This window comes from Chiloscyllium plagiosum, unplaced genomic scaffold (assembly GCF_037043375.1).
Source record: "Chiloscyllium plagiosum isolate Xiang-an unplaced genomic scaffold, Cpla_swu_hap1 HiC_scaffold_5, whole genome shotgun sequence".
In the NCBI taxonomy this organism is placed as follows: domain Eukaryota; kingdom Metazoa; phylum Chordata; class Chondrichthyes; order Orectolobiformes; family Hemiscylliidae; genus Chiloscyllium; species Chiloscyllium plagiosum.
The window spans coordinates 133621457-133647516 of record NW_028270143.1 but is presented as its reverse complement, the minus strand read 5'-3'; the positions used below and the strand labels follow the sequence as shown (position 1 = coordinate 133647516).

General features: G+C 52.4%; 1 protein-coding gene across 1 annotated transcript in view; it reads right to left on the bottom strand.

The window, feature by feature from the left end:
* Positions 1 to 26060, bottom strand: part of tonsl (tonsoku-like, DNA repair protein) — an 83646-nt gene that overhangs the window by 37938 nt on the left and 19648 nt on the right. The window contains exons 5-12 of the mRNA XM_087987699.1: positions 24426 to 24555; positions 21843 to 22014; positions 20168 to 20282; positions 12838 to 12992; positions 10999 to 11151; positions 9926 to 10051; positions 9032 to 9218; positions 5334 to 5392 (exon numbers count right to left, since the gene is read on the bottom strand). Coding sequence (XP_087843825.1) covers positions 5334 to 5392; positions 9032 to 9218; positions 9926 to 10051; positions 10999 to 11151; positions 12838 to 12992; positions 20168 to 20282; positions 21843 to 22014; positions 24426 to 24555 — 1097 coding nt within the window. The remainder of the gene's footprint in view (positions 1 to 5333; positions 5393 to 9031; positions 9219 to 9925; positions 10052 to 10998; positions 11152 to 12837; positions 12993 to 20167; positions 20283 to 21842; positions 22015 to 24425; positions 24556 to 26060) is intronic.

Below are 26060 nucleotides of genomic sequence, written 5' to 3'. Positions count from 1 at the left end.
GTCAGAGCCAAGTTCCCACAGGGATACATCCCTGTCAGAGCACAGTCCCCACAGGGATACATCCCTGTCAGAGCCCAGTTCCCACAGGGATACATCCCTGTCACAGCCCAGTTCCCACGGGGATACATCCCAGTCAGAGCCCAGACAGGCCCCACAGGGATACATCCCAGTCAGAGCCCAGTCCCCACAGGGATACATCCCAGTCAGAGCCCAGGCCCCACAGGGATACATCCCAGTCAGAGCCCAGACCCCACAGGGATACATCCCAGTCAGAGCCCAGTCCCCACAGGGATACATCCCAGTCAGAGCCTAGTCCCCACAGGGATACATCCCGGTCAGAGCCCAGTCCCCACGGGGATACATCCCAGTCAGAGCCCGGTCCCCACAGGGATACATCCCAGTCAGAGCCTAGTCCCCACAGGGATACATCCCGGTCAGAGCCCAGTCCCCACAGGGATACATCCCTGTCAGAGCCCAGTTCCCACAGGGATACATCCCAGTCAGAGCCCAGACCCCACAGGGATACATCCCAGTCAGAGCCCAGTCCCCACAGGGATACATCCCAGTCAGAGCCCAGACAGGCCCCACAGGGATACATCCCAGTCAGAGCCCAGTCCCCACAGGGATACATCCCAGTCAGAGCCCAGACAGGCCCCACAGGGATACATCCCAGTCAGAGCCCAGTCCCCACAGGGATACATCCCAGTCAGAGCCCAGACAGGCCCCACAGGGATACATCCCGGTCAGAGCCCAGACAGGCCCCACAGGGATACATCCCAGTCAGAGCCCCGTCCCCAAAGGGATACATCCCAGTCAGAGCCCAGTCCCCACAGGGATACATCCCTGTCAGAGCCCAGTCCCCACAGGGATACATCCCTGTCAGAGCCCAGTCAGAGCCCAGTCCCCACGGGGATACATCCCAGTCAGAGCCCAGGCCCCACAGGGATACATCCCGGTCAGAGCCCAGTCCCCACAGGGATACATCCCAGTCAGAGCCCAGTCCCCACAGGGATACATCCCAGTCAGAGCCCAGTCCCCAAGGGATACATCCCAGTCAGAGCCCAGTCCCCACAGGGATACATCCCTGTCAGAGCCAAGTTCCCACAGGGATACATCCCTGTCAGAGCACAGTCCCCACAGGGATACATCCCTGTCACAGCCCAGTTCCCACAGGGATACATCCCAGTCAGAGCCCAGTCCCCACAGGGATACATCCCAGTCAGAGCCCAGTCCCCACAGGGATACATCCCAGTCAGAGCCCAGTCCCCACGGGGATACATCCCAGTCAGAGCCCAGACAGGCCCCACAGGGATACATCCCTGTCACAGCCCAGTTCCCACAGGGATACATCCCAGTCAGAGCCCAGTCCCCACAGGGATACATCCCAGTCAGAGCCCAGTCCCCACAGGGATACATCCCAGTCAGAGCCCAGTCCCCACGGGGATACATCCCAGTCAGAGCCCAGACAGGCCCCACAGGGATACATCCCAGTCAGAGCCCAGTTCCCACAGGGATACATCCCTGTCACAGCCCAGTTCCCACAGGGATACATCCCAGTCAGAGCCCAGTCCCCACAGGGATACATCCCAGTCAGAGCCCAGTCCCCACAGGGATACATCCCAGTCAGAGCCCAGTCCCCACGGGGATACATCCCAGTCAGAGCCCAGACAGGCCCCACAGGGATACATCCCTGTCACAGCCCAGTTCCCACAGGGATACATCCCAGTCAGAGCCCAGTCCCCACAGGGATACATCCCAGTCAGAGCCCAGTCCCCACAGGGATACATCCCAGTCAGAGCCCAGTCCCCACGGGGATACATCCCAGTCAGAGCCCAGACAGGCCCCACAGGGATACATCCCAGTCAGAGCCCAGTCCCCACAGGGATACATCCCAGTCAGAGCCCAGGCCCCACAGGGATACATCCCAGTCAGAGCCCAGACCCCACAGGGATACATCCCAGTCAGAGCCCAGTCCCCACAGGGATACATCCCAGTCAGAGCCTAGTCCCCACAGGGATACATCCCGGTCAGAGCCCAGTCCCCACGGGGATACATCCCAGTCAGAGCCCGGTCCCCACAGGGATACATCCCAGTCAGAGCCTAGTCCCCACAGGGATACATCCCGGTCAGAGCCCAGTCCCCACAGGGATACATCCCTGTCAGAGCCCAGTTCCCACAGGGATACATCCCAGTCAGAGCCCAGACCCCACAGGGATACATCCCAGTCAGAGCCCAGTCCCCACAGGGATACATCCCAGTCAGAGCCCAGACAGGCCCCACAGGGATACATCCCAGTCAGAGCCCAGTCCCCACAGGGATACATCCCAGTCAGAGCCCAGACAGGCCCCACAGGGATACATCCCAGTCAGAGCCCAGTCCCCACAGGGATACATCCCAGTCAGAGCCCAGACAGGCCCCACAGGGATACATCCCGGTCAGAGCCCAGACAGGCCCCACAGGGATACATCCCAGTCAGAGCCCCGTCCCCAAAGGGATACATCCCAGTCAGAGCCCAGTCCCCACAGGGATACATCCCTGTCAGAGCCCAGTCCCCACAGGGATACATCCCTGTCAGAGCCCAGTCAGAGCCCAGTCCCCACGGGGATACATCCCAGTCAGAGCCCAGGCCCCACAGGGATACATCCCGGTCAGAGCCCAGTCCCCACAGGGATACATCCCAGTCAGAGCCCAGTCCCCACAGGGATACATCCCAGTCAGAGCCCAGTCCCCAAGGGATACATCCCAGTCAGAGCCCAGTCCCCACAGGGATACATCCCTGTCAGAGCCAAGTTCCCACAGGGATACATCCCTGTCAGAGCACAGTCCCCACAGGGATACATCCCTGTCAGAGCCCAGTTCCCACAGGGATACATCCCTGTCACAGCCCAGTTCCCACAGGGATACATCCCAGTCAGAGCCCAGTCCCCACAGGGATACATCCCAGTCAGAGCCCAGTCCCCACAGGGATACATCCCAGTCAGAGCCCAGTCCCCACGGGGATACATCCCAGTCAGAGCCCAGACAGGCCCCACAGGGATACATCCCTGTCACAGCCCAGTTCCCACAGGGATACATCCCAGTCAGAGCCCAGTCCCCACAGGGATACATCCCAGTCAGAGCCCAGTCCCCACAGGGATACATCCCAGTCAGAGCCCAGTCCCCACGGGGATACATCCCAGTCAGAGCCCAGACAGGCCCCACAGGGATACATCCCAGTCAGAGCCCAGTCCCCACAGGGATACATCCCAGTCAGAGCCCAGGCCCCACAGGGATACATCCCAGTCAGAGCCCAGACCCCACAGGGATACATCCCAGTCAGAGCCCAGTCCCCACAGGGATACATCCCAGTCAGAGCCTAGTCCCCACAGGGATACATCCCGGTCAGAGCCCAGTCCCCACGGGGATACATCCCAGTCAGAGCCCGGTCCCCACAGGGATACATCCCAGTCAGAGCCTAGTCCCCACAGGGATACATCCCGGTCAGAGCCCAGTCCCCACAGGGATACATCCCAGTCAGAGCCTAGTCCCCACAGGGATACATCCCAGTCAGAGCCCAGTCCCCACAGGGATACATCCCAGTCAGAGCCTAGTCCCCACAGGGATACATCCCAGTCACAGCCCAGTTCCCACAGGGATACATCCCTGTCAGAGCCCAGTTCCCACAGGGATACATCCCAGTCAGAGCCCAGACCCCACAGGGATACATCCCAGTCAGAGCCCAGTCCCCACAGGGATACATCCCAGTCAGAGCCCAGACAGGCCCCACAGGGATACATCCCAGTCAGAGCCCAGTCCCCACAGGGATACATCCCAGTCAGAGCCCAGACAGGCCCCACAGGGATACATCCCAGTCAGAGCCCCGTCCCCAAAGGGATACATCCCAGTCAGAGCCCAGTCCCCACAGGGATACATCCCTGTCAGAGCCCAGTCCCCACAGGGATACATCCCTGTCAGAGCCCAGTCAGAGCCCAGTCCCCACGGGGATACATCCCAGTCAGAGCCCAGGCCCCACAGGGATACATCCCGGTCAGAGCCCCGTCCCCAAAGGGATACATCCCAGTCAGAGCCCAGTCCCCACAGGGATACATCCCTGTCAGAGCCCAGTCCCCACAGGGATACATCCCAGTCAGAGCGCAGTCCCCACAGGGATACATCCCAGTCAGAGCCCAGTCCCCACAGGGATACATCCCAGTCAGAGCCCAGACAGGCCCCACAGGGATACATCCCAGTCAGAGCCCAGTCCCCACAGGGATACATCCCAGTCAGAGCCCAGTCCCCACAGGGATACATCCCAGTCAGAGCCCAGTCCCCACAGGGATACATCCCAGTCAGAGCCCAGTCCCCATGGGGATACATCCCAGTCAGAGCCCAGCCCCCACGGGGATACATCCCAGTCAGAGCCCAGACAGGCCCCACAGGAACATCCCCTGGAGGATAAGATGGTTAAGAAGGCATTTGGTATGTTTGCCGTCATTGCTTATACCTGAGGATAGGAGTTGCAATGTTGAATTTGTCCAGGATGTTGGTGAGACATCTCCTGGAATACCGTGTGCAGTTCTGGTCGCCCTGTTATCCGATTAATATTGTTAAGCTGGAGAGGGTTCAGGAGAGATTTACCAGGATGTTGCCAGGAATAGAGGGTTTGAGCTATAAGGAGAGGCTGGGACTTTTTCACTAATGTATAGGAGGTTGAGAGATGACCTTATAGAAGTCTATAAGGCCACGAGGGGGATAGATAAGGCAGCTGTCTTTTCCCTGGGTGGGGGATTGAAAGGGGGGGGGGGGAGCTGGGGCATATTTCTAACTGATAATGTGGTGCTGGAAAAGCACAGCAGGTCAGGCAGCATCCGAGGAACAGGCGAATCGACGTTTTGGGCCAGAGCCCTCCGTCAGCCTTTTGCCCGAAACGTCGATTCTCCTGCTGCTCGGATGCTGCCTGGTCGGCTGTGCTTTTCCAGCACCACACTCTCGACTCTAATCCCTAGCATCCGCAGTCCTCACTTTCGCCTGAGCGTATTTTTAAGTGGAGAGGAGAAAGATATTAAAAATGATGAGGAGCAACTTTTTCTTTTAAAATGCAGAGAGTGGTGCGTGTGTGGAGTGAACGTCCAGAGGTAGAGGTGGGTGCAGGTATGGTTACAAGGTTTAAAAGACATTTCGCTGAGTACATGAATAGGAAAGGTTTGGAGGGATATGGGTCAGGAGCAGGCAGCTGGGACTAGTTTAGTTTGGGATTGTGTTCAGCACGGACTGGTTGGGCTGAAGGGTCTGTTTCCGTGCTGCCCGACTGTATAAATGCAGCGAGAGAACTGGGTACCTGCAGGAAGACTTACCCGGTTAATCGTTCGCCGTCCTGTGGTTGCTTTGTCATACCCCTCCAAGTCATCGTCATCTTAAAATATATAAAAGTCGACAAGTTAGGATATAAGCTCAGCCTCCCCAGAGCTTCAGTGGGTCACCTGATCTGTTCATGCTGTGATTTGAGCCACCAGAATACAGCACACTTTCCCAAGGGGACAGGAAGATCCTCCATCTGCCAGCACAGGGGGTCGTGTAGCTCAGTGTCACTGGGAAAGGGAGAGGCAAACACAAACTGCATTGCTGTCAAGGAGACACATGTTGCTCTCCTACTGAGCTGTACTGTCCTCACCTTTACTGGGTGTGTACACAGCCTTAGGAGAGAAACAACCTCTTCAAGCACTCTGATAAATAATCACTCAGCACTACCATGGTAAATTCATGCAGTAGAATCATACCCTTCTGCAGAACCCTGTAATACATTGCATCATCTTTTTGTGAATGAAATAACTGGTGGTACAAGAGGCTGGTATCCCATCACCATGTCACCCTTTAGTTACCTGTGCACAGTATATGACACTGACCCAGTGAGCTCAGAGCCAGCTCTCAGAGTGAGCAGAAGCTCTGACACTCCTGTTTATTTATTTCCTGTTTATTTATATTCTATTAAACAAATTACAAACAAACAGTTTACAAAAAACATTTACAGCTGTACATAAGAGACAGCAATGTTACAAGGGAGAGGAGCAGCAAAGCTAGGCCCCAAACCCTGCCGTTCAACCATTTTACAGGGAGATGAGGACAAACCTCAAATCCCAGTTCCACTTATGGCAAGACAGTGACAATGACATTTGTACATTAGACAATACTGTTACATACAAAGTGCAGACAATACAGACCCAGCAAGCCCCCGCCCCTCCCACCTTCCGACCACTAAGGCAGCCCGCCCCTACCCACCTTCCGGTTCTCGGTCCACCCCATGCCCCTTCCAGTTCTCGGTCCGCCCTGACACACCTTTCGACCACCTCTAGGACAGCCCGCCCCGGTACCCGCCCAGGGTGACAGCAGTCAGGACGGCCTACCCACCTTCCGGCTTCACTAACCACCCTCAGCACCTTTCGACCATCTCTGGGGCAGCCCGCCTCGGTACCTGCCCGGGGTGACAGTGCCGAGGACGGCTACCCGCCTTCCGGCTTCACTAACCTCCCTCAGCACCTTTCGACCACCTCTGGGGCAGCCCGCCCCGGTACCCGCCCGGGGTGACAGCAGTCAGGACGGCCTACCCACCTTCCGGCTTCACTAACCACCCTCAGCACCTTTCGACCATCTCTGGGGCAGCCCGCCTCGGTACCTGCCCGGGGTGACAGTGCCGAGGACGGCTACCCGCCTTCCGGCTTCACTAACCTCCCTCAGCACCTTTCGACCACCTCTGGGGCAGCCCGCCCCGGTACCCGCCCGGGGTGACAGCAGTCAGGACGGCCTACCCACCTTCCGGCTTCACTAACCTCCCTCAGCACCTTTCGACCACCTCTGGGGCAGCCCGCCCCGGTACCCGCCCGGGGTGACAGCAGTCAGGACGGCCTACCCACCTTCCGGCTTCACTAACCTCCCTCAGCACCTTTCGACCACCTCTGGGGCAGCCCGCCCCGGTACCCGCCCGGGGTGACAGCAGTCAGGACGGCCTACCCACCTTCCGGCTTCACTAACCTCCCTCAGCACCTTTCGACCATCTCTGGGGCAGCCCGCCCCGGTACCCGCCCGGGGTGACAGCAGTCAGGACGGCCTACCCACCTTCTGGCTCTCGGTCTGCCCCTAGGTACACTCCTGTTTATAGCTGTCAGCCAGGGCTCCCTGATTGGGGCTGTTCATCTGGTCTAATCAGGAATCTCGTTGTAGAAGATCGACCTGGTTAACTTCATTCCAACCATTACTGTTCACTTGTTAATGGGATCACAGCCTGCAATTATTGCCTATCATAGTCATAGAGGAGAAAGTGAGGACTGCAGGTGCAGGAGATCAGAGCTGAAAATGTGTTGCTGGGAAAGCGCAGCAGGTCAGGCAGCATCCAAGGAACAGGAGAAGGGCTCATGCCCGAAACATCGATTCTCCTGCTCCTTGGATGCTGCCTGACCTGCTGCGCTTTTCCAGCAACACATTTTCAGCTATCATAGTCATAGAGATGTACAGCATGGAAACAGACCCTTCGGTCCAACCCGTCCATGCCGACCAGATATCCCAACCCAATCTAGTCCCACCTGCCAGCACCCGGCCCATATCCCTCCAAACCCTTCCTATTCATATACCCATCCAAATGCCTCTTAAATGTTGCAATTGTACCAGCCTCCACCACATCCTCTGGCAGCTCATTCCATACACGTATCACCCTCTGCGTGAAAACGTTGCCCCTTAGGTCTCTTTTATATCTTTCCCCTCTCACCCTAAACCTATGCCCTCTAGTTTTGGACTCCCCGACCCCAGGGAAAAGACTTTGTCTATTTATCCAATCCATGCCCCTCATAATTTTGTAAACCTCTATAAGGTCACCTCTCAGCCTCTGACGCTCCAAGGAAAACAGCCCCAGCCTGTTCAGCCTCTCCCTGTAGCTCAGATCCTCCAACCCTGGCAACATCCTTGTAAATCTTTTCTGAACCCTTTCAAGTTTCATAACATCTTTCCGATAGGAAGGAGACCAGAATTGCACACAATATCCCAACAGTGGCCTAACCAATGCCCTGTACAGCCGCAACATGACCTCCCAACTCCTGTACTCAATACTCTGACCAATAAAGGAAAGCATACCAAACGCCTTCTTCACTATCCTATCTACCTGCGACTCCACTTTCAAGGAGCTATGAACCTGCACTCCAAGGTCTCTTTGTTCAGCAACACTCCCTAGGACCTTACCATTAAGTGTATAAGTTCTGCTAAGATCTGCTTTCCCAAAATGCAGCACCTCGCATTTACCTGAACTAAACTCCATCTGCCACTTCTCAGCCCATTGGCCCATCTTGTCCAGATCCTGTTGCAATCTGAGGTAACCCTCTTCGCTCTCCACTACACCTCCAATTTTGGTGTCATCTGCAAACTTACTAACTGTACCTCCTATGCTCACATCCTAATCATTTATGTAAATGACAAAAAGTAGAGGACACAGCACCGATCCTTGTGGCACTCCACTGGTCACAGGCCTCTTAATACTCCCTGTATTCCATGAGATCTAACCTTGCTAATCAGTCTTCCATGGGGAACCTTGTCCTTAATTTCACAGAGAGCAGTTGAAAGCTAAGTACATGTAGGCCAGGCTAGGCCAGGATGACGGATTTGCCTCTCTGAAGGACGTAAATGACAATCAACAGTGGTCATCATAGGGCGGAGTTTTTATCGAATTCAAACTTTGCCGTCCACTACAATGAAACTCAAACCCATGTCTCAGGAACGTTAGTCAGCGGTTGTGGAGTATTAATATAAAACAACGAACTGTAGATGCTGGAAATTTGAAACAAAAGCAGAAATTGCTGGAGAAACTCAGCAGCACCTGTGGGAAGAAAGCAGAGTCCATGTTTCGAGTCCGGTGACTCTCCATCAGAACTCTGCCTTCTCTCCACAGATACTGCCAGGTCTGCCACATTTCTCCAGTAATTTGCTTTCGTTGTGGGTGACTAGTCCAGTAATGTTACTGCTCCCCTGCCCCAGTGGAGATCCATCTTGTTAGTTAGTAAACGGTGACACATACCGCTCTCTGAGAGTTCCAGCTCACTATCTTCCAGAGGCTCACTGTTCTCCATTTCCTCTGTATCGCTCTCATCCCCACTCTCACTGCCCTGAGCCTGGGATAGGTCTTCAAACTGGGCCAGGGTGGCAGAGGCCTCAGGCTGCCCCGCCTTCAGTTGTGCCCAGTGAAGGAGCTTCAGTGATCGCAGCTGCAGGAAGGAAGTCAGCACGGTTAATCCTGGCCGGACACAGTGGCAATCCTCACGTACACACACCCAGATACACACACACACAGAGACACACACACACACAGACACACACACACAGAGACACACACACACACACACACACACACACACAGAGACTCTGAGTAGGTAGGAACACAGGAGGAGATGGAGGTACAGAGGCAATCTCACGGGGCTGGCAATCCAGAGGCCCAGGCTAATGCTGTGGCGATAAGGGTTCAAATCCCATCCTGCCAACTGGACAAGAGCAAACTCACTCAAGTCTCAGTAATGGTGCAGCCATTGGCCAGGCCATTCAGTCCCTGGAGCTTGCTCTGCTATTCTGCCAGATCAAGGCAGATCACATCCAGCTTGCCCAGAATTATACCATAACCTTCAATACGCTTGGTGGCCAGAAACTGATCAAGCTCAGTCTTGGACAAACTCAATGGCTGAGCTCACACAAACCGCTGGGCAAGAGAATTCCTTCTCATCTCACTCTGATGCCATTGGCTCCATTCTTCTTAGGCTTTAGCTAGTTTCAGAGTCTTCAGCTGGGGGAGGGGGGAATCACACACAGCTGCCCCCACCTCCCCTGCCAAGCTGGCAATGACTCACTCATGTTACGGTTGGCATGGCCCTGTAGGGGAGGGGGTTGGGGGTTTCTTCCCCCTAACCCCTCCGGGAGTTACCTGTAGTCGGTGTAGCTGAGCCTGCTCAGCAATCCGCAGTGCATGCTGGTAACATTCCATCAGCTCGCTGTACTGTTCTCCAGCTTCCTCTTTGGCCAGGGCCATGTTTAGCCAGGTCTCACACTCCTACAACAAACACAGACATTCACATCACTGGCCGCCCCTGCTTTGTGAAGGAGACAGAAGGTTCTCCCCATCCCAAACACCGTCGCGGTCAGTTCCTCACTAACAGCATTGGGCTCGCTCGGTCTGGGAGGGAGCAGCAGCATCAACTGGTAAACAGTCCCTCACAATGTGATCTGAACTGGATAAATTAGATTCGATTCCAGACAGTGTGGAAACAGGCCCTCGGGCCCCACAAGTCCACACCGACCCTCCGAAGAGTAACCCACCCTGACCCATTTCCCTCTGACTAATGCACCTAACACTGTGGGCAATTTAGCATGGCCAATTCACCTGACCTGCACATCTTTGGACAGTGGGAGGAAACCCACGCAGACACAGGGAGAATGTGCAAACTCCACACAGGCAGTCACCCGAGGCTGGAATCGAACCTGGGTCCCTGGTGCTGTGAGGCTGCAGTGCTAACCACTGAACCACCATGTGCCCCCAAATTCCTTGAAGGGCCCTGGGGAAGGAGTGTACAAGTGGAGCTCATTGCTGTTGCAAATTTAAGATGCTACTGACATCAGACCAAACTTTAAGTCAGCTGATCTAATGCCCTTCCACAGCTCGACATTAAACAATCTCCTCTCCCAGCCACTCAGCATCCTGACTTGGAAATATATGGCCATTCCTTCACTATCACTGGGTCAGAATCCTGGAATTCCCTCCTTCAGGGAACTATGGGTCAACCCACAGCACACGGACTGCAGTGGTTCAAGAAGGCAGCTCACCCCCACCTTCTCAAGGGGCAACTAGGGACAGGTCAATAAATGCTGGTGATACCCACTGAATGAATGTTTTGTAATGCTGATCTAGCACTGTGACATGTTAACATTTTGTATTTATATCCAAGCACTATTAACAAGTTGTGATTGATTGTTGAGGTAAACGATGAGAGCAGAGCCTACCTCCTTGGGGTTTCCCTTGCGCAGTGCCAGCTCAGCTTCATAGTGCCTGACTGACTGTTGGTAATCCTTCAGGTCAGCAAAGGTGGTTGCTAGTGAGACATGGATAACAGCCAGTTCCCGGTCAGGCTTCCTCAACAACTCGGCATGTTTCAGCTGGGAAACAGGGCAAAGGGGAGAGTGGCGAGTAACAGAGGGATCCGTCAGAAGGAGGAGAGAATGAAACAGTGAACATTAGTGTCCCGGACCATTCTGTGCGCTTTAAACTGAGAACCCACACTGCCTCCATGCTCCCCGCCCGCCCCAGGCTCTGGAACATACCCACCCTGGCACCTGGCACAGCTCCAGGAAAGAAATTGGCTCATTGCACGCCCAAAGGCCACCAAGTCCATGAGCGTTTCGAAGTATTTACGCTCTCATGCTGTCAAGAAATGTCGCAGCAGCTGCGACTACACAGTAGGATCCCAGAAAGACCAGCAAAATAAATGATCACGTGGTCACACGTTGCTCATTGAGAACATGAGAACCAGGAGCAGGAGTAGGCCATCCGGCCCATCGAGCCTGCTCCACCATTCGGGGAGATCATGGCTGACCTTTCCATGGCCTCAGCCCCACTTACCCGTGCCCTCACCGGGTCCCTTAACTCCCTCATTGTTCGAAAAATATCTACCTTGGCTTTAAAAGCGAGTATTTAAGTAGCATCGACCACTTCCCTGGACAGGGAATTCCATCGATTCACAACCCTCTGGGTGAAGATGTCCCTCCTCCATTCAGTTCTAAACCTGCTCGCTCTGATCTTGAAGCCATGCCCCCAGCTTCACCTGCCTGTGAAAACCTCCCTCTACATCCATCTTATCTATTGCCTCCATAATTCTTTATGTTTCTATGAGATCCCCCCTCATTCTTTCTGAATTCCAATGAATATAATCCCAATCTACTGAGTCTCTCCTCACAACCCCCTCAACTCTGGAATCAACCCAGTGAACCCCCTCTGCACCCCCTCCAGTGCCAGTACATCCTTTCTCAAGTAAAGAGACCAAAACCACACACACTACTCCAGGTGTGGCCTCAGCAGCACCTTGTACGGCTGTAACACAACCTCCTTGCTTTTAAACTCAACCCCTGCAGCAATGAAGGGCAACATTCTGTTTGCCTTCGTAATTACACATTGTAGCTGCAGACCAACCTTCAGTGAATCATTGGACAGCACCTTCCAAACCCACGACCACTTCCATCTAGAAGGACAAGGGCAGCAGATACATGGGAACACCACCCCCTGCAAGCTCCCCTTCCAGCCACTCACCATCCTGACTTGGGAATATATCCCCGTTCCTTCACTGTCACTGGGTCAGAATCCTGGAATTCCCTCCCTCAGGACATTGTGGGTCAACCCACAGCACATGGACTGCAGCGGGTCAGGAAGGCAGCTCACCCCCACCCTCTCAAGGGGGCAACTAGGGACGGGCAAGAAATGCTGGGCCCAGCCAGCGATGTCAAAAATCGGTTTAAAGAGAAAAGGAATTAAAATCTATGTTATGAGAGAGATTGGTCTTTTAATCCCTAATTCCTTTCCTACTCGTAGTATTTTTCTTTTAAAAAGGTCAAAATTGATTCTGCATCTACTCCATTCCGCAACTAAAGCGATCTAACAACTGGATATATACACCAAGGGCTGGGTGCCTGTCACAGCTAGGACAGTTACGATGGGCTGAGTGGCTGCCCTCGGTAGTTTTGATGATCTGAATATAGGGAAGCAGTGTTAATAGGTTTAGCTTGCAACTAGAGTGGGTATGGACCCTGTCGGATGTTGGGGAGTAGGTTTCGTACAGAGGACCCAGTTACCTGCGCCTGGTAATAGTCGATGGCCTTACGATAGGATCCCACCTTACAGCAGAGATCCGCGAGTTGTTCACACAGACCCAACAACTCCTGCTGCTGCTGCTGCTCCTTGTCCGCCAGTTCGGATAAAGCTTCTTCCAATCGGCAGCCTTTCACAGCTGGGGAGGGGTGAAGGACACACACAGCAATTATTCACAGAAGCAATCACACAGCTACAGCCAGCACCCAACACAATACAGGATCACACCCCCTGTATGGTGGAGAGATGAAGGAAAGATAGAGCTGGAGAGTGAGGACACATGCACGACACAGAGAGCGAAAGAAAGAAAGAAAGAAAGAGAGAGAGAGAGAGAGAGAGAGAGGGGGAGAGAGAGAGAGAGGGGGGGAGAGAGAGGGGGAGAGGGGAAGAGAGAGAGAGGGGGAGAGAGAGAGAGAGAGGGAGGAAGGGAGGGGGAGAGAGAGAGAGAGAGAGAGGGGGAGAGAGAGAGAGAGAGACAGAGAGAGAGAGAGGGGGAGAGGGGAAGAGAGAGAGGGGGAGAGAGAGAGAGAGAGGGGGGGAGAGAGAGGGGGAGAGAGAGAGAGGGGGAGAGAGAGAGGGGGAGAGAGAGAGGGGGAGAGAGAGAGAGAGGGAGAGAGAGAGAGAGAGAGAGGGGGGGAGAGAGAGGGGGAGAGAGAGGGAGAGAGAGAGGGGGAGAGAGAGGGGGAGAGAGAGGGGGAGAGAGAGGGGGAGAGAGAGAGAGAGGGGGGGAGAGAGAGGGGGAGAGAGAGGGGGAGAGAGAGAGGGGGAGAGAGAGAGGGGAGAGAGGGGGAGAGAGAGAGAGAGAGAGAGAGGGGGAGAGAGAGAGGGGGAGAGAGAGAGAGAGAGAGAGAGAGAGGGGGGGAGAGAGGGGGGGAGAGAGAGGGGGAGAGAGAGGGGGAGAGAGAGGGGGAGAGAGAGGGGGAGAGAGAGGGGGAGAGAGAGGGGGAGAGAGAGGGGGAGAGAGAGGGGGAGAGAGAGGGGGAGAGAGAGGGGGAGAGAGAGGGGGAGAGAGAGGGGGAGAGAGAGGGGGAGAGAGAGGGGGAGAGAGAGAGAGAATGGCAGCTGGATTTTGTGCACAGCAAGTTCCAACACACTGCTCTGTGAGAGACGGTCACTTTGTCAGTTTCTGAGATTGCGTTCTGAGAAATTCCCTCTCTCAGGGCACTGGGGAGCAATCACAGCACATGGACTGCAATGGTTCAAGAAGGCACCTCACGCCCACCTTCTCAAGGGGGCAACTAGAGACAGGCAATAAATGCTGGGCAATAAGTGCCAACACTCATGTGCCACAAGTGAATAAGCAAAAAAAGATTTCTTTAACCCTGACCCTGGGGTGGTCAAGGATCACATCATTAAAAATGTGCCGGGATCAACATGAAATATAATCTGCATGATCAAACAATACCAAACCCTGGTCTGCAGCATCATCCCCCTCCGTTTAATGAAGGAAGATTGACATTTCTCTATCAGGTTTCTCCTCAGGAGCTCTGAAAACATTTCACAGCCAGAGTAGTATGGTGGAGGTGTAATGATTGGCTGCTGTTTCCCTACGTACGCACACAAGGATGCCATAATCAGCAATATAATAATGACCAAGTCTCCTCCTCTACCAGTGTTGGCTGAGATTGAGCACCCCCTCCCCTCCTGTTCTATTTCAAATAGTGGCCATGGGCTGTTTTACGCGAGGGGTCAGATCCAGCCTCAGCTGTAAGATTGCATTTCAGACAGTAAAGCACCTTATACTGGGGGGGTGAGGTGGTGGTGGTGGATAATGGGGAGGGCTGCTCGAGGTTGCAACAGGATATGACAGGATGCAGAGCTGGACTGATCATGGCAGGTGGAGTTCAACCTGGAAAGTATGAAGTTATTCACCCTGGAAAGTGGAATTTGAGTGCAGAATACAGGGTTAAAGGCAGGATTCATGGCAGTGTGGAGGAACACAGGGATATTGGGGTCCACATCCATAAATCCCTTCAAATTGCCATCCGAATGTATAGGGTTGTTAAAGAGGCATATGGTGTGTTGACTTTCCTTAGCAGGGAATTTGAGTTGAAGAGCTGTGAGATTTTGCTGCAACTCTATAAAACCCTGGGTAGACCACACTTGGAGGAGAAAGTGAGGTCTGCAGATGCTGGAGATCAGAGCTGGAAATGTGTTGCTGGAAAAGCGCAGCAGGTCAGGCAGCATCCAGGGAACAGGAGAATCGACGTTTCGGGCATAAGCCCTTCTTCAGGAATCTGCATGATCCACACTTGGAATATTGTGTTCAGTTCTGGTCGCCTCATTATAGTAAGGATGTGGAAGCTTTAGAGAGGGTGCCGAGGAGATTAGCCAGGATGCTGCCTGAACTGGAGGGCATGTGTTATGAAGAAAGGAACTTAGCTGTCTGGATACAGAATTGGCTGGCCAACAGAAGACAGCGAGTGGTAGTAGAAGGAAAATATTCTGCCTGGAAGTCAGTGGTGAGTGGTGTTCCATAGGGCTCTGTCCTTGGGCCTCTACTGTTTGTAATTTTTATTAATGACTTGGATGAGGGGAGTGAAGGATGGGTCAGCAAGTTTACAGACGACACAAAGGTTGGAGGTGTCGTTGACAGTATAGAGGGTTGTTGTAGGCTGCAGTGGGACATTGACAGGATGCAGAGATGGGCTGAGAGGTGGCAGATGGAGTTCAACCTGGATAAATGCGAGGTGATGCATTTTGGAAGGTCGAATTTGAAAGCTGAGTACAGGATTAAGGATAGGATTCTTGGCAGTGTGGAGGAACAGAGGGATCTTGGTGTGCAGGTACACAGATCCCTTAAAATGGCCACCCAAGTGAACAGGGTTGTTAAGGGGGATTGAGTTTAAGAGTGTATATAGATTAGATTAGATTACATTACATTACAGTGTGGAAACAGGCCCTTCGGCCCAACAAGTCCACACCGACCCACCGAAGTGCAACCCACCCATTCCCCTACATTTACCCCTTTACCTAACACTACGGGAAATTTAGCATGGCCAATTCACCCTGACCTGCATATCTTTGGACTGTGGGAGGAAACCGGAGCACCCGGAGGAAACCCACGCAGACACGGGGAGAACGTGCAAACTCCACACAGTCAGTCGCCTGAGTCAGGAATTGAACCCGGGTCTCTGGCGCTGTGAGGCAGCAGTGCTAACCATTGTGCCACCGTGCCGCCCACAAGTCATGAGATCTTGTTGCAGCTCTATAAAACTTTGGTTAGACCGCACTTGGAATACTGCGTCCAGTTCTGGTCGCCCTATTATAGGAAAGATGTGGATGCTTTGGAGAGGGTTCAGAGGAGGTTTACCAGGATGCTGCCTGGAATGGAGGGCTTATCTTATGAAGAGAGGTTGACTGAGCTCGGACTTTTTTCATTGGAGAAAAGGAGGAGGAGAGGGGACCTAACTGAGGTATACAAGGTAATGAGAAGCATAGATACAGTTGATAGCCAGAGACTATTTCCCAGGGCAGAAATGGCTAACACGAGGGGTCATAGTTTTAAGCTGGTTGGAGGAAAGTATAGAGGGGATGTCAGAGGTGGGTTCTTTACACAGAGAGTTGTGAGTGCATGGAATGTGTTGCCAGCAGCAGTTGTGGAAGCGAGGTCATTGGGGACATTTAAGAGACTGCTGGACGTGCATATGGTCACAGAAATTTGAGGGTGCATACATGAGGATCAGTGGTCGGCACAACATCATGGGCTGAAGGGCCTGTTGTGTGCTGTACTGTTCTATGTTCTACGTAGGTTGAGGGAGCTAGGGCTTTTCTCACTGGAGCGAAGAGGGATGAGAGGTGAAGAACAAAGCAAGAACTTTCTTGGCAGAGAAAGTTGATAGGGAAAGGTGACTTGATAGAGGTGTACAAGATGTTGTGAGGCATACATAGAGGAGATAGTCAGAGACCTTTCCTCAAAGAGGAAATGGCTATCATGAGGGGGCATAATGGTAAGGTGATTGGAGGAAGGTTGGAGGGGAGATGTCAGTTCTTTACTGAGAGAGTGATGGGTGTGTGGAATGCACTGCCAGCAGTGGGACTAGAGTCAGAGACATTAGGGACATTTCAGCGACTCTTGGCGAGGCACATGGTAGATAGTACAATGAGGGGTATGTGGGTGACTCTGACCTTAGAGTAGGATAAAGGGTCGGTATGACAGAGGGTCAAAGGGCCAGTACTGTGCTGTACTGGTCTATGTTCAGCATCACCCCGGAACCTCAGACTCCATTATGGGGTTGAAGTGAGCTTGCACCTTTAACCTGCGGAGTCATGGGATCCGAAGTATGTCATTCAGCCCCTCAAGCTTGTTCTGCCATTCAATGTGCTTCATAACATCTCTCCTGAACGATCTGGTTCTAATTCTCAGGCGATGTTTCCAAGTCCCTCTAGAATCCCCAAACAGTTGAAATAGTTTCTCTCGATCCAACCTGTCTTTTCCTGTTAATACCTTGGAAACTTTGATTACATCATCCCTTACATCCCCCGATGACATGTCCATTCTGGGCCTTCTCCACCTTCCACACAAGGCCACCCGTAAACTGGAGGAAGAACACCTCATCGTCCATATGGGGAGCCTACAACCCCACATTATCAACACTGAATTCAGCAGTTTCCAAATCTCCCCAGCCCCACCCCATCCAACCCTCCGACGCGACATCGCCCTCTTGACCTACCCTACCTGTCCATTTCCCTTCCCATCTATCCTCTCCACCCGCTTCACCAATCTATCACAGTCACCTCCTACCATCACCTACCCATCGCCATCCCACCTATCTTTCCCCTAGCCCCATTCCCCCTCCCTATTTATCTCTCAGCCCCCTTCCCCCCTCCCCAGTCCACATGTGGGGCTATGCCCAAAATGGCGACTCTCCTGCTCCTCAGATGCTGCCTGACCTGCTGTGCTTTTCCAGCACCACACTTTATCGACTCACCCTTTAACATTATAGACTCTAAAGACACTAGGCCTCATTTGCACAATCTCTCCTCATCACCCGAAGTCTAGATATCATAGTTTTGAAGCTACATTGTAATCCCTCAGTTCACAACATCGCTGGTGGACATCGGTGTTCCCATTTCTGGGGATAGAGCAGCCACTAACATCCATTACAAACCCACCAACTCCCACAGCTCTCTGGACTATACATCCTCACTGCCTGCTTCCTGTAAGGACTCTATTCCATTCTCCCAGTTCCTCCATCTCCGGCACATTTGTTCTGATGATGTCAACTTCGACAAGGCTGGTGGAGGGTGGGGGGGTGGGGGCGGGGGGATCTCAGACTGTTAGGTCTGAAGGTTGATAAGTCTCCGGGGCCTGATGGTCTGCATCCCAGGGTACTGAAGGAGGTGGCTCGAGCAACCGTGGCTGCGTTGGTGATTATTTTCCAGAGTTCGATAGATTCGGGATCAGTTCCTGTGGATTGAAGGGTGGCTAATGTTGTACCACATTTTAAGAAAGGAGCGAGAGAGAAAGCAGGAAATTATAGACCAGTTAGTCTGACCTCAGTGGTGGGAAAGATGCTGGAGTCTACTATAAAGGATGAAATTATGACACATCTGGATAGTAGTAACAGGATTGGTCAGAGTCAGCATGGATTTATGAAGGGGAAATCATGCTCGACTAATCTTCTGGAATTTTTTGAGGATGTAACTCTGAAGATGGACAAGGGAGATCCAGTAGATGTAGTGTACCTGGACTTTCAGAAAACCTTTGATAAAGTCCCACATAGGAGGTTAGTGAGCAATATTAGGGTGCATGGTATTGGGTGCAAAATACTCACTTGGATTGAACGTTGGTTGGCTGATTGGAAACAAAGAGTAGTGATAAATGGCTCCATTTCAGAATGGCAGGCAGTGACCAGTGGGGTACCGCAGGGATCAGTACTGGGACCGCAGCTTTTTACAATATATGTTAATGATATAGAAGATGGTATTAGTGATAACATTAGCAAATTTGCTGATGATACAAAGCTGGGTGGCAGGGTGAAATGTGATGAGGATGTTAGGAGATTACAAGGTGACCTGGACAGGTTAGGTGAGTGGTCAGATGCATGGCAGATGCAGTTTAATGTGGATAAATGTGTGGTTATCCCCTTTGGTGGCAAGAACAGGAGGACAGATTACTACCTAAATGGAGTCAAGTTAGGTAAAGGGGCAGTACAGAGAGATCTGGGTGTTCTTATATAGACATATAAGATTATTAAAGGATTGGACACTCTGGAGGCAGGAAACATGTTTCCGCTGATGGGTGAGTGCCGAACCAGAAGACACAGCTTAAAAATACGGGGTAGACCATTTAGGACAGAGATGAGGAGAAACGTCTTCACCCAGAGAGTGGTGGGTGTGTGGAATGCTCTGCCCCAGAGGGCAGTGGAGGCCCAGTCTCTGGATTCATTTGAGAAAGAGTTGGATAGAGCTCTCAAGGATTGTGGAATCAAGGGTTATGGAGATAATGCAGGAACAGGATACTGATTAAGGATGATCAGCCATGATCATACTGAATGGTGGTGCAGGCTCGAAGGGCAGAATGGCCTACTCCTGCACCTATTGTCTGTGTGGAGATTGCATGTTCTCCCCGTTCTGCATGGGTGTCCTCCGGGTGCTCCAGTTTCCTCCCAAAGTCCATAGACGTGCAGGCTGGGTGGACCGGCCAAACCTAATTGTCTGTAGTGTCCAGGGATGTGCATGCTAGGTGGATTAGCCAGGGTTACTAGGGATGGGCATGGGTTTGGGTGGGATGCTCTTTGAAGGGTGAGTGCAGACCTGATGGGCCAAATAGCCTCCTCCTGCACTGCAGCAACTCGATAATTCTATGACAGGGTAGATATGGCAAGGCGGTTTCCCCCTGTGAGAGAGTGTCTAGGACCAGAGGGCACCATCTCAGGGTAATGGGTGCAACACCTAAGACCCAGGTGAGGAGGAATGCCTTCTCTCAGAGGGGAACGAATGGGTGGAATTCTTGACCGCAGATGGCTGCAGAGGCTGGGGTGCGACGCATGTACGAGGCTGAGGTAGACAGATTGTCGATCAGGAAGGGGAGTCAGGGGAAAAGGCAGGAAAGGGGAGGTGAGGGCTATCAGGTCAGCTACGATCGCACTGAAAGGTGGAGCAGACTCAATGGGCTGAATGGTCTACTCTGGCCCTAGACCTTGCGGTTTAGCTGCCGGTGATACTCCGCTGGGGAGGCAGCACCTGCAAACTGTGCTGTTCATCGTTCCAATCCGAGGAGCATTCACCAGACGTCAGTCAGATGCTGCCAGCCCCACAAGGCCCTTGGCCATTTCCTGGCGCACACTGGGTGCTCTGGGAGATGCTCACCGTTCTTGAGGTGTTTCCGAACCGAGTCTCGCTCTGCTGGCTGCTGGGAGCCCAGTGTAAACGCCTTCTTCAGGGAACGCTTAGCAGCCACAAAGTCTCCAAGATTCAGGAAGACCTGAGGGGAGAACAGAGGGAGTGGGGGGGTTAACACTCAGCTCCTGCACACTGACGGACAGAACACCTGGGCAAGGTAATGCTCTCCCTGATCACACGTACGAAGAGATCCTTCAGCCTGACGCGCCAACTCAAACCCCCGGATCTCATTTCAAGACAACGCCATGACCCACAACACCCCTTGCACCACAGGAAACAGTTTCTCTCGATCTGTCCAATCAGAGGCTTTGATTAAATGAGGCAATTCTCCAATCTTTTACACATGAGGAAGACTCTGCAGCAATAATCAACATTCATTGTAAAACATGATCAAAATCTTTTAGCCATTACAATTTAGACCAAGTTTAATTCTTAAAGATGCGCCCTCACTCACTCATCCTTTCGTATCCATCTTATGGAACTCATACCATTCCTCTCTGTCCCTCCTCCACCCAGACAACCTGACTGCTGAGAGCCTCCCTCATCCAGCTGCTCAATGCTGAGGGACCAGCACTCCGCACTGAGACCCTCCCTCAATGCTGAGGGACCAGCACTCCACACTGAGACCCTCCCTCAATGCTGAGGGACCAGCACTCCGCACTGAGACCCTCCCTCAATGCTGAGGGACCAGCACTCCACACTGAGACCCTCCCTCAATGCTGAGGGACCAGCACTCCACACTGAGACCCTCCCTCAATGCTGCAGGACCAGCACTCCGCACTGAGACCCTCCCTCAATGCTGAGGGACCAGCACTCCGCACTGGTACCCTCCCTCAATGCTGCAGGACCAGCACTCCGCACTGAGACCCTCCCTCAATGCTGAGGGACCAGCACTCCGCACTGAGACCCTCCCTCAATGCTGAGGGACCAGCACTCCGCACTGGTACCCTCCCTCAATGCTGCAGGACCAGCACTCCGCACTGAGACCCTCCCTCAATGCTGAGGGACCAGCACTCCGCACTGAGACCCTCCCTCAATGCTGAGGGACCAGCACTCCGCACTGAGACCCTCCCTCAATGCTGAGGGACCAGCACTCCGCACTGAGACCCTCCCTCAATGCTGAGGGACCAGCACTCCGCACTGAGACCCTCCCTCAATGCTGAGGGACCAGCACTGTGCACTGGTACCCTCCCTCAATGCTGCAGGACCAGAACTCCGCACTGAGACCCTCCCTCAATGCTGCAGGACAGAACTCCGCACTGAGACCCTCCCTCAATGCTGAGGAACCAGCACTCTGCACTGAGACCCTCCCTCAATGCTGAGGGACCTGCACTCCGCACTGAGACCCTCCCTCAATGCTGAGGGACCTGCACTCCACACTGAGACCCTCCCTCAATGCTGAGGGACCTGCACTCCGCACTGAGACCCTCCCTCAATGCTGAGGGACCTGCACTCTGCACTGAGACCCTCCCTCAATGCTGAGAGATCTGCACTCTGCACTGAGACCCTCCCTCAATGCTGCAGGACCAGAACTCTGCACTGAGACCCTCCCTCAATGCTGAGGGACCTGCACTCCGCACTGAGACCCTCCCTCAATGCTGAGGGACCTGCACTCTGTGTTGCACTTCTCTCTCTTACTCACCTGTCCGATGCTGCTGAAGCACTCGCTCTCCATAAACTTTTCATTCATTTTCTTGGCACACTCCTTTGCAGCTTCCAGACAGCGCACAGCCTTGGAGTGCTGGCCATTGCGCCAGTGGATAGTGCCCAGGTTGAAATTGGCTCGGTACAGATCCTCGTACAGATGGTTCTGCCTGACAGAGGGTGTAAGACATCATCTGTTTAGAACATATGTATTCCTCAGAGATATTTTAACCATCTTATTAATCTGATTCGCCAACCTCAGGAATTTATGAATATTATCTCTTCCCTTCCTCAACTCTCTTCTGGCCTGCCACATTTCCCTCAATATAATAAATTGAGGTTGGAATCACTCTATGTTACCAGACCACAGGACAAGACAGAGGGGGACTGCTGGAGCTGCTTTAACCTGAGGGACACCACGCCTCAGGTGCTGGGAAAAAGTGAGGAGAGTCCTTCAACGGTAACCTCAGCCATTGCGGGAACTGAACCCACGTGGTCGGTATCATTCCACACCACTCTGCTGGCTGAGCTAATACCATTCACACAATTCTGCCTCAGCACTTTCATCCAAATTGTGTGCTATTTCACACTTGCTCACATGAAAACGTTATCTGCCCATTTCAGCCAGTTCACCTCTGAAAATGCAGCAAAATAGTGAACAGCACCACTGTCAAACTTGTGCTCCCTATTCCCAAGTGCAGGGTATCTGGGTTTGAGGAGGGAAGCAGCCATCACTGTATTGAATCCTGGGATAGCTCAATGCACACTTCCCTCAGCAAGCAAACTGCTTATTCACCACTAAGCTCTGCAATCTATCCCTTAGTCAAACCAAATACCCAAGCTACCATCTCCTCCTTTATTATTTACGTCCAGTTTCCAAAAGTGGAGACTTTATCAGATGCCTTTTGAAAGCCGAAACATACTCCATTTCCAACAATCTCTCAGCAGTAGCTGAGAATTTACTTTGTCCTTGACGATGGTTTCTAGTCATTTTTCAAATTAGTGACATGAAAGTTGAGAGGGTTCAGAAAAGATTTACAAGGATGTTGCCAGGGTTGGAGGATCTGAGCTACAGGGAGAGGCTGAACAGGCTGGGGCTGTTTTCCCTGGAATGTCGGAGGCTGAGGGGTGACCTTATAGAGGTTTACAAAATCATGAGGGGCATGGATAGGGTAAATAGACAAAGTCTTTTCCCTGGGGTCGGGGAGTCCAGAACTAGAGGGCATAGGTTTAGGGTGAGAGGGGAAAGATATAAAAGGGACCTAAGGGGCAGCTTTTTCATGCAGAGGGTGGTACGTGTCTGGAATGAGCTGCCAGAGGATGTGGTGGAGGCTGGTACAATTGCAACATTTAAAAGCATTTGGATGGGTATATGAATAGGAAGGGTTTGGAGGGTGCTGGCAGGTGGGACTAGATTGGGTTGGGATATCTGGTCAGCATGGAGGAGTTGGACCGAAGGGTCTGTTTCCATGCTGTACATCTCTATGACTCTGTGATTGACCTCTTATTCCCAAATCTATCCTCTTGTGACAATAAAAGAATATGTAAAATATTAATAATATATTTAGAGAGTATATTTCAAAGTATAGTAAAGGGTGTTAGGAATTTGAAAGAAGGGTTTTTAGTTAAAAAAGTTCAGCAAGTCTTTGGTAATCTCAGCGTTCCTGTTGAGAGAGGGACTGTGGCAGTTGAACAGATGGGGAGACATGATTTAAACCGTGTAGGGGCAGGAACAGACAGGACACAGCATCAGGAATGTGTTGCTGTTTACTGTGCTGGGCCCCGACTCTGTGTTCCTTCAGGAGGAGCTGGACCAGTTTGCTGACTGGGAGAGAGATCTGATCACGGAGGAATTTCGCATCATTACAGATCACATCTTTCAAATTCCTAACACCCTTTACCATATTTTGAAATACACTCTCTAAATATATTATTAATATTTTACGTACTCTTTTATTGTCACAAGAGGATAGATTTGGGAATAAGAGGCCAATCATAGAGTCATAGAGATGTACAGCATGGAAACAGACCCTTCGGTCCAACTCCTCCATATCCATGGGAATGAGCTGCCAGAGGAAGTGGTGGAGGCTACACAAATTGCAACATTTAAGAAGCATCTGGAGGGTATATGAATAGGAAGGGTTTGGAGGGATATGGGCCAAACGCAGGCAAATGGGATTGGATTAGGTTGGGATATCTGGTCAGCATGGATGAGTTGGACCAACGGGTCTGTTTCTGTGCTGTACATCTCTATGATTCGTTGTACTGGATCACCTTGCCAGAGGGAGAGGAATTTCCCAGAGCTGTGTTCTCATTCCTTATTGACCTTGCTTTTTTTTTTTCAGTTTTCTCCTTCTGCCAGGAGATTGCAGGGTCCCCAGGGGAGGGAGCGAAGGGCAGACAAAGTATTTTGTTTGGGGCACTTCAGCCACCCTGAGGTTGGATGGAGAAGCTGCTGCTTTCCAGCCCATTGTGTCTGTAAATCTACCCACATCAGAAAAAGCCCAATCCCTGTCCCTCCTGGGACTGGCAGAGGGAGAGGGGGGAGTGTCAGCCCCCCAGGTCCACAGTCAGTACTTACTCAGCGATGAAGACGCTCTTGCGGATGTAGTGGTTGCATTTCTCTGGCTCTTTCAGGCTGTCGTAGAGGAAGCCGAGGTTCAGGTAGAGTCGGGCTCGCATCTCACTCAGTTCATGGCGGGAAGCCTTACCTGGGAGGCCGAAGAAACACTGACTAGTCATTGCAGAGGGGGAACATACCAAGGTGATAAACTCGAAAAGGGAGGGTGCTGAGAGGGTGGGAGGAAGTGAGACACCTTGGAGGGCATGGTCACAGGTCACTGAAGGTGGCAAGATGGGTAGATAAGGTGGCACAGGACACTATCCTCATCTGGTAGAAACGGTGGTAGAGGACACTATCGCTCATCGGGTGAAGGATATTGTATTATGAAGTTTTTCTGCGTGGTTATGGGTCCTTGGTACAATATGACATTCCCACAATCTCTCCCTTCCTTTTATTTGCTGATTACCATCAGTCCCATCACTATCCTGCTCTCCTACCTTCTCCTTTACCTCAGATTTTATAATTTCCACCCCACCCCCACTTCACCACTTAGTTTAAAGCCGTGTCCCCAGCGCTGGGTCTGTGATTCACCAGGATTCTTGTCCCAGAACGGTTCAGATGAAGACCGTCCCATTGGAACAGCTCCCTCCTTCCCCAGTCCAGGTGCCAAGATCCCATGAATTCACACCCATTTCTCCCACACCAATCTGTGAGCTGCACACTTCCCTCTGCAATCTTGTTGGCCCTGTGCCAGTTAGCTTCAATCTAGAGATTGTTCCCTTTTTGGTTCCGCTTTGTAATTTAGTCCCGAGCTGCTGATATCCCTCAGTTTCACAGCAGTAGTCCGAGATGGAATAACTGAAGGATCTTCCAGTGAGGCTTTTTGGGAGGAGCTAAGAAATAAGAAGGGGATGGATGGTGATGTTATTGGGGTCGTACTATAGGCCCCCAAATAGTCAATGGGAATTAGAGGAACAAACACTTGCAGGAGCAATAGGGTTCTCATAGCAGGGGATTTTAATTTTCCTAACGTACACACGGACTGCCAGAGGGTTAAGGGTTTAGATGGGGTGGAATTTGTTAAGTGCGTTCAGGAAAGTTTCCTCAAGCAGTCTATAGAGGGTCCTACTCAGGAAGGGGCAAAACTCAACCTACTCTTGGGGAAAAAGGGCAGGACAGGTTACGGGAGGTGACAGTAGCAGAGCGCTGTGGGACCAGTGAGCATAGTTCTATTAATTTTAAAATAGATTAGATTAGATTAGATTACAGTGTGGAAACAGGCCCTTTGGCCCAACAAGTCCACACCGACCCGCCGAAGCGAAACCCACCCATACCCCTACATTTACCCCTTACCTAACACTACTGGCAATTTAGCATGGCCAATTCACCTGACCTGCACATCTTTGGACTGTGGGAGGAAACCGGAGCACCTGGAGGAAACCCACGCAGACACGGGGAGAACGTGCAAACTCCACACAGTCAGTTGCCTGAGGCAGGAATTGAACCCGGGTCTCTGGCGCTGTGAGGCAGCAGTGCTAACCACTGGGCCACCGTGCCGCCCACAAGTTAGGGAGAGGGACAAAACTAGCCCAGAGGTTCAAGTTCTAAACTGTGGTAAGGTGAACTGTGATGGAATTAGACAGGAGCTTGCAG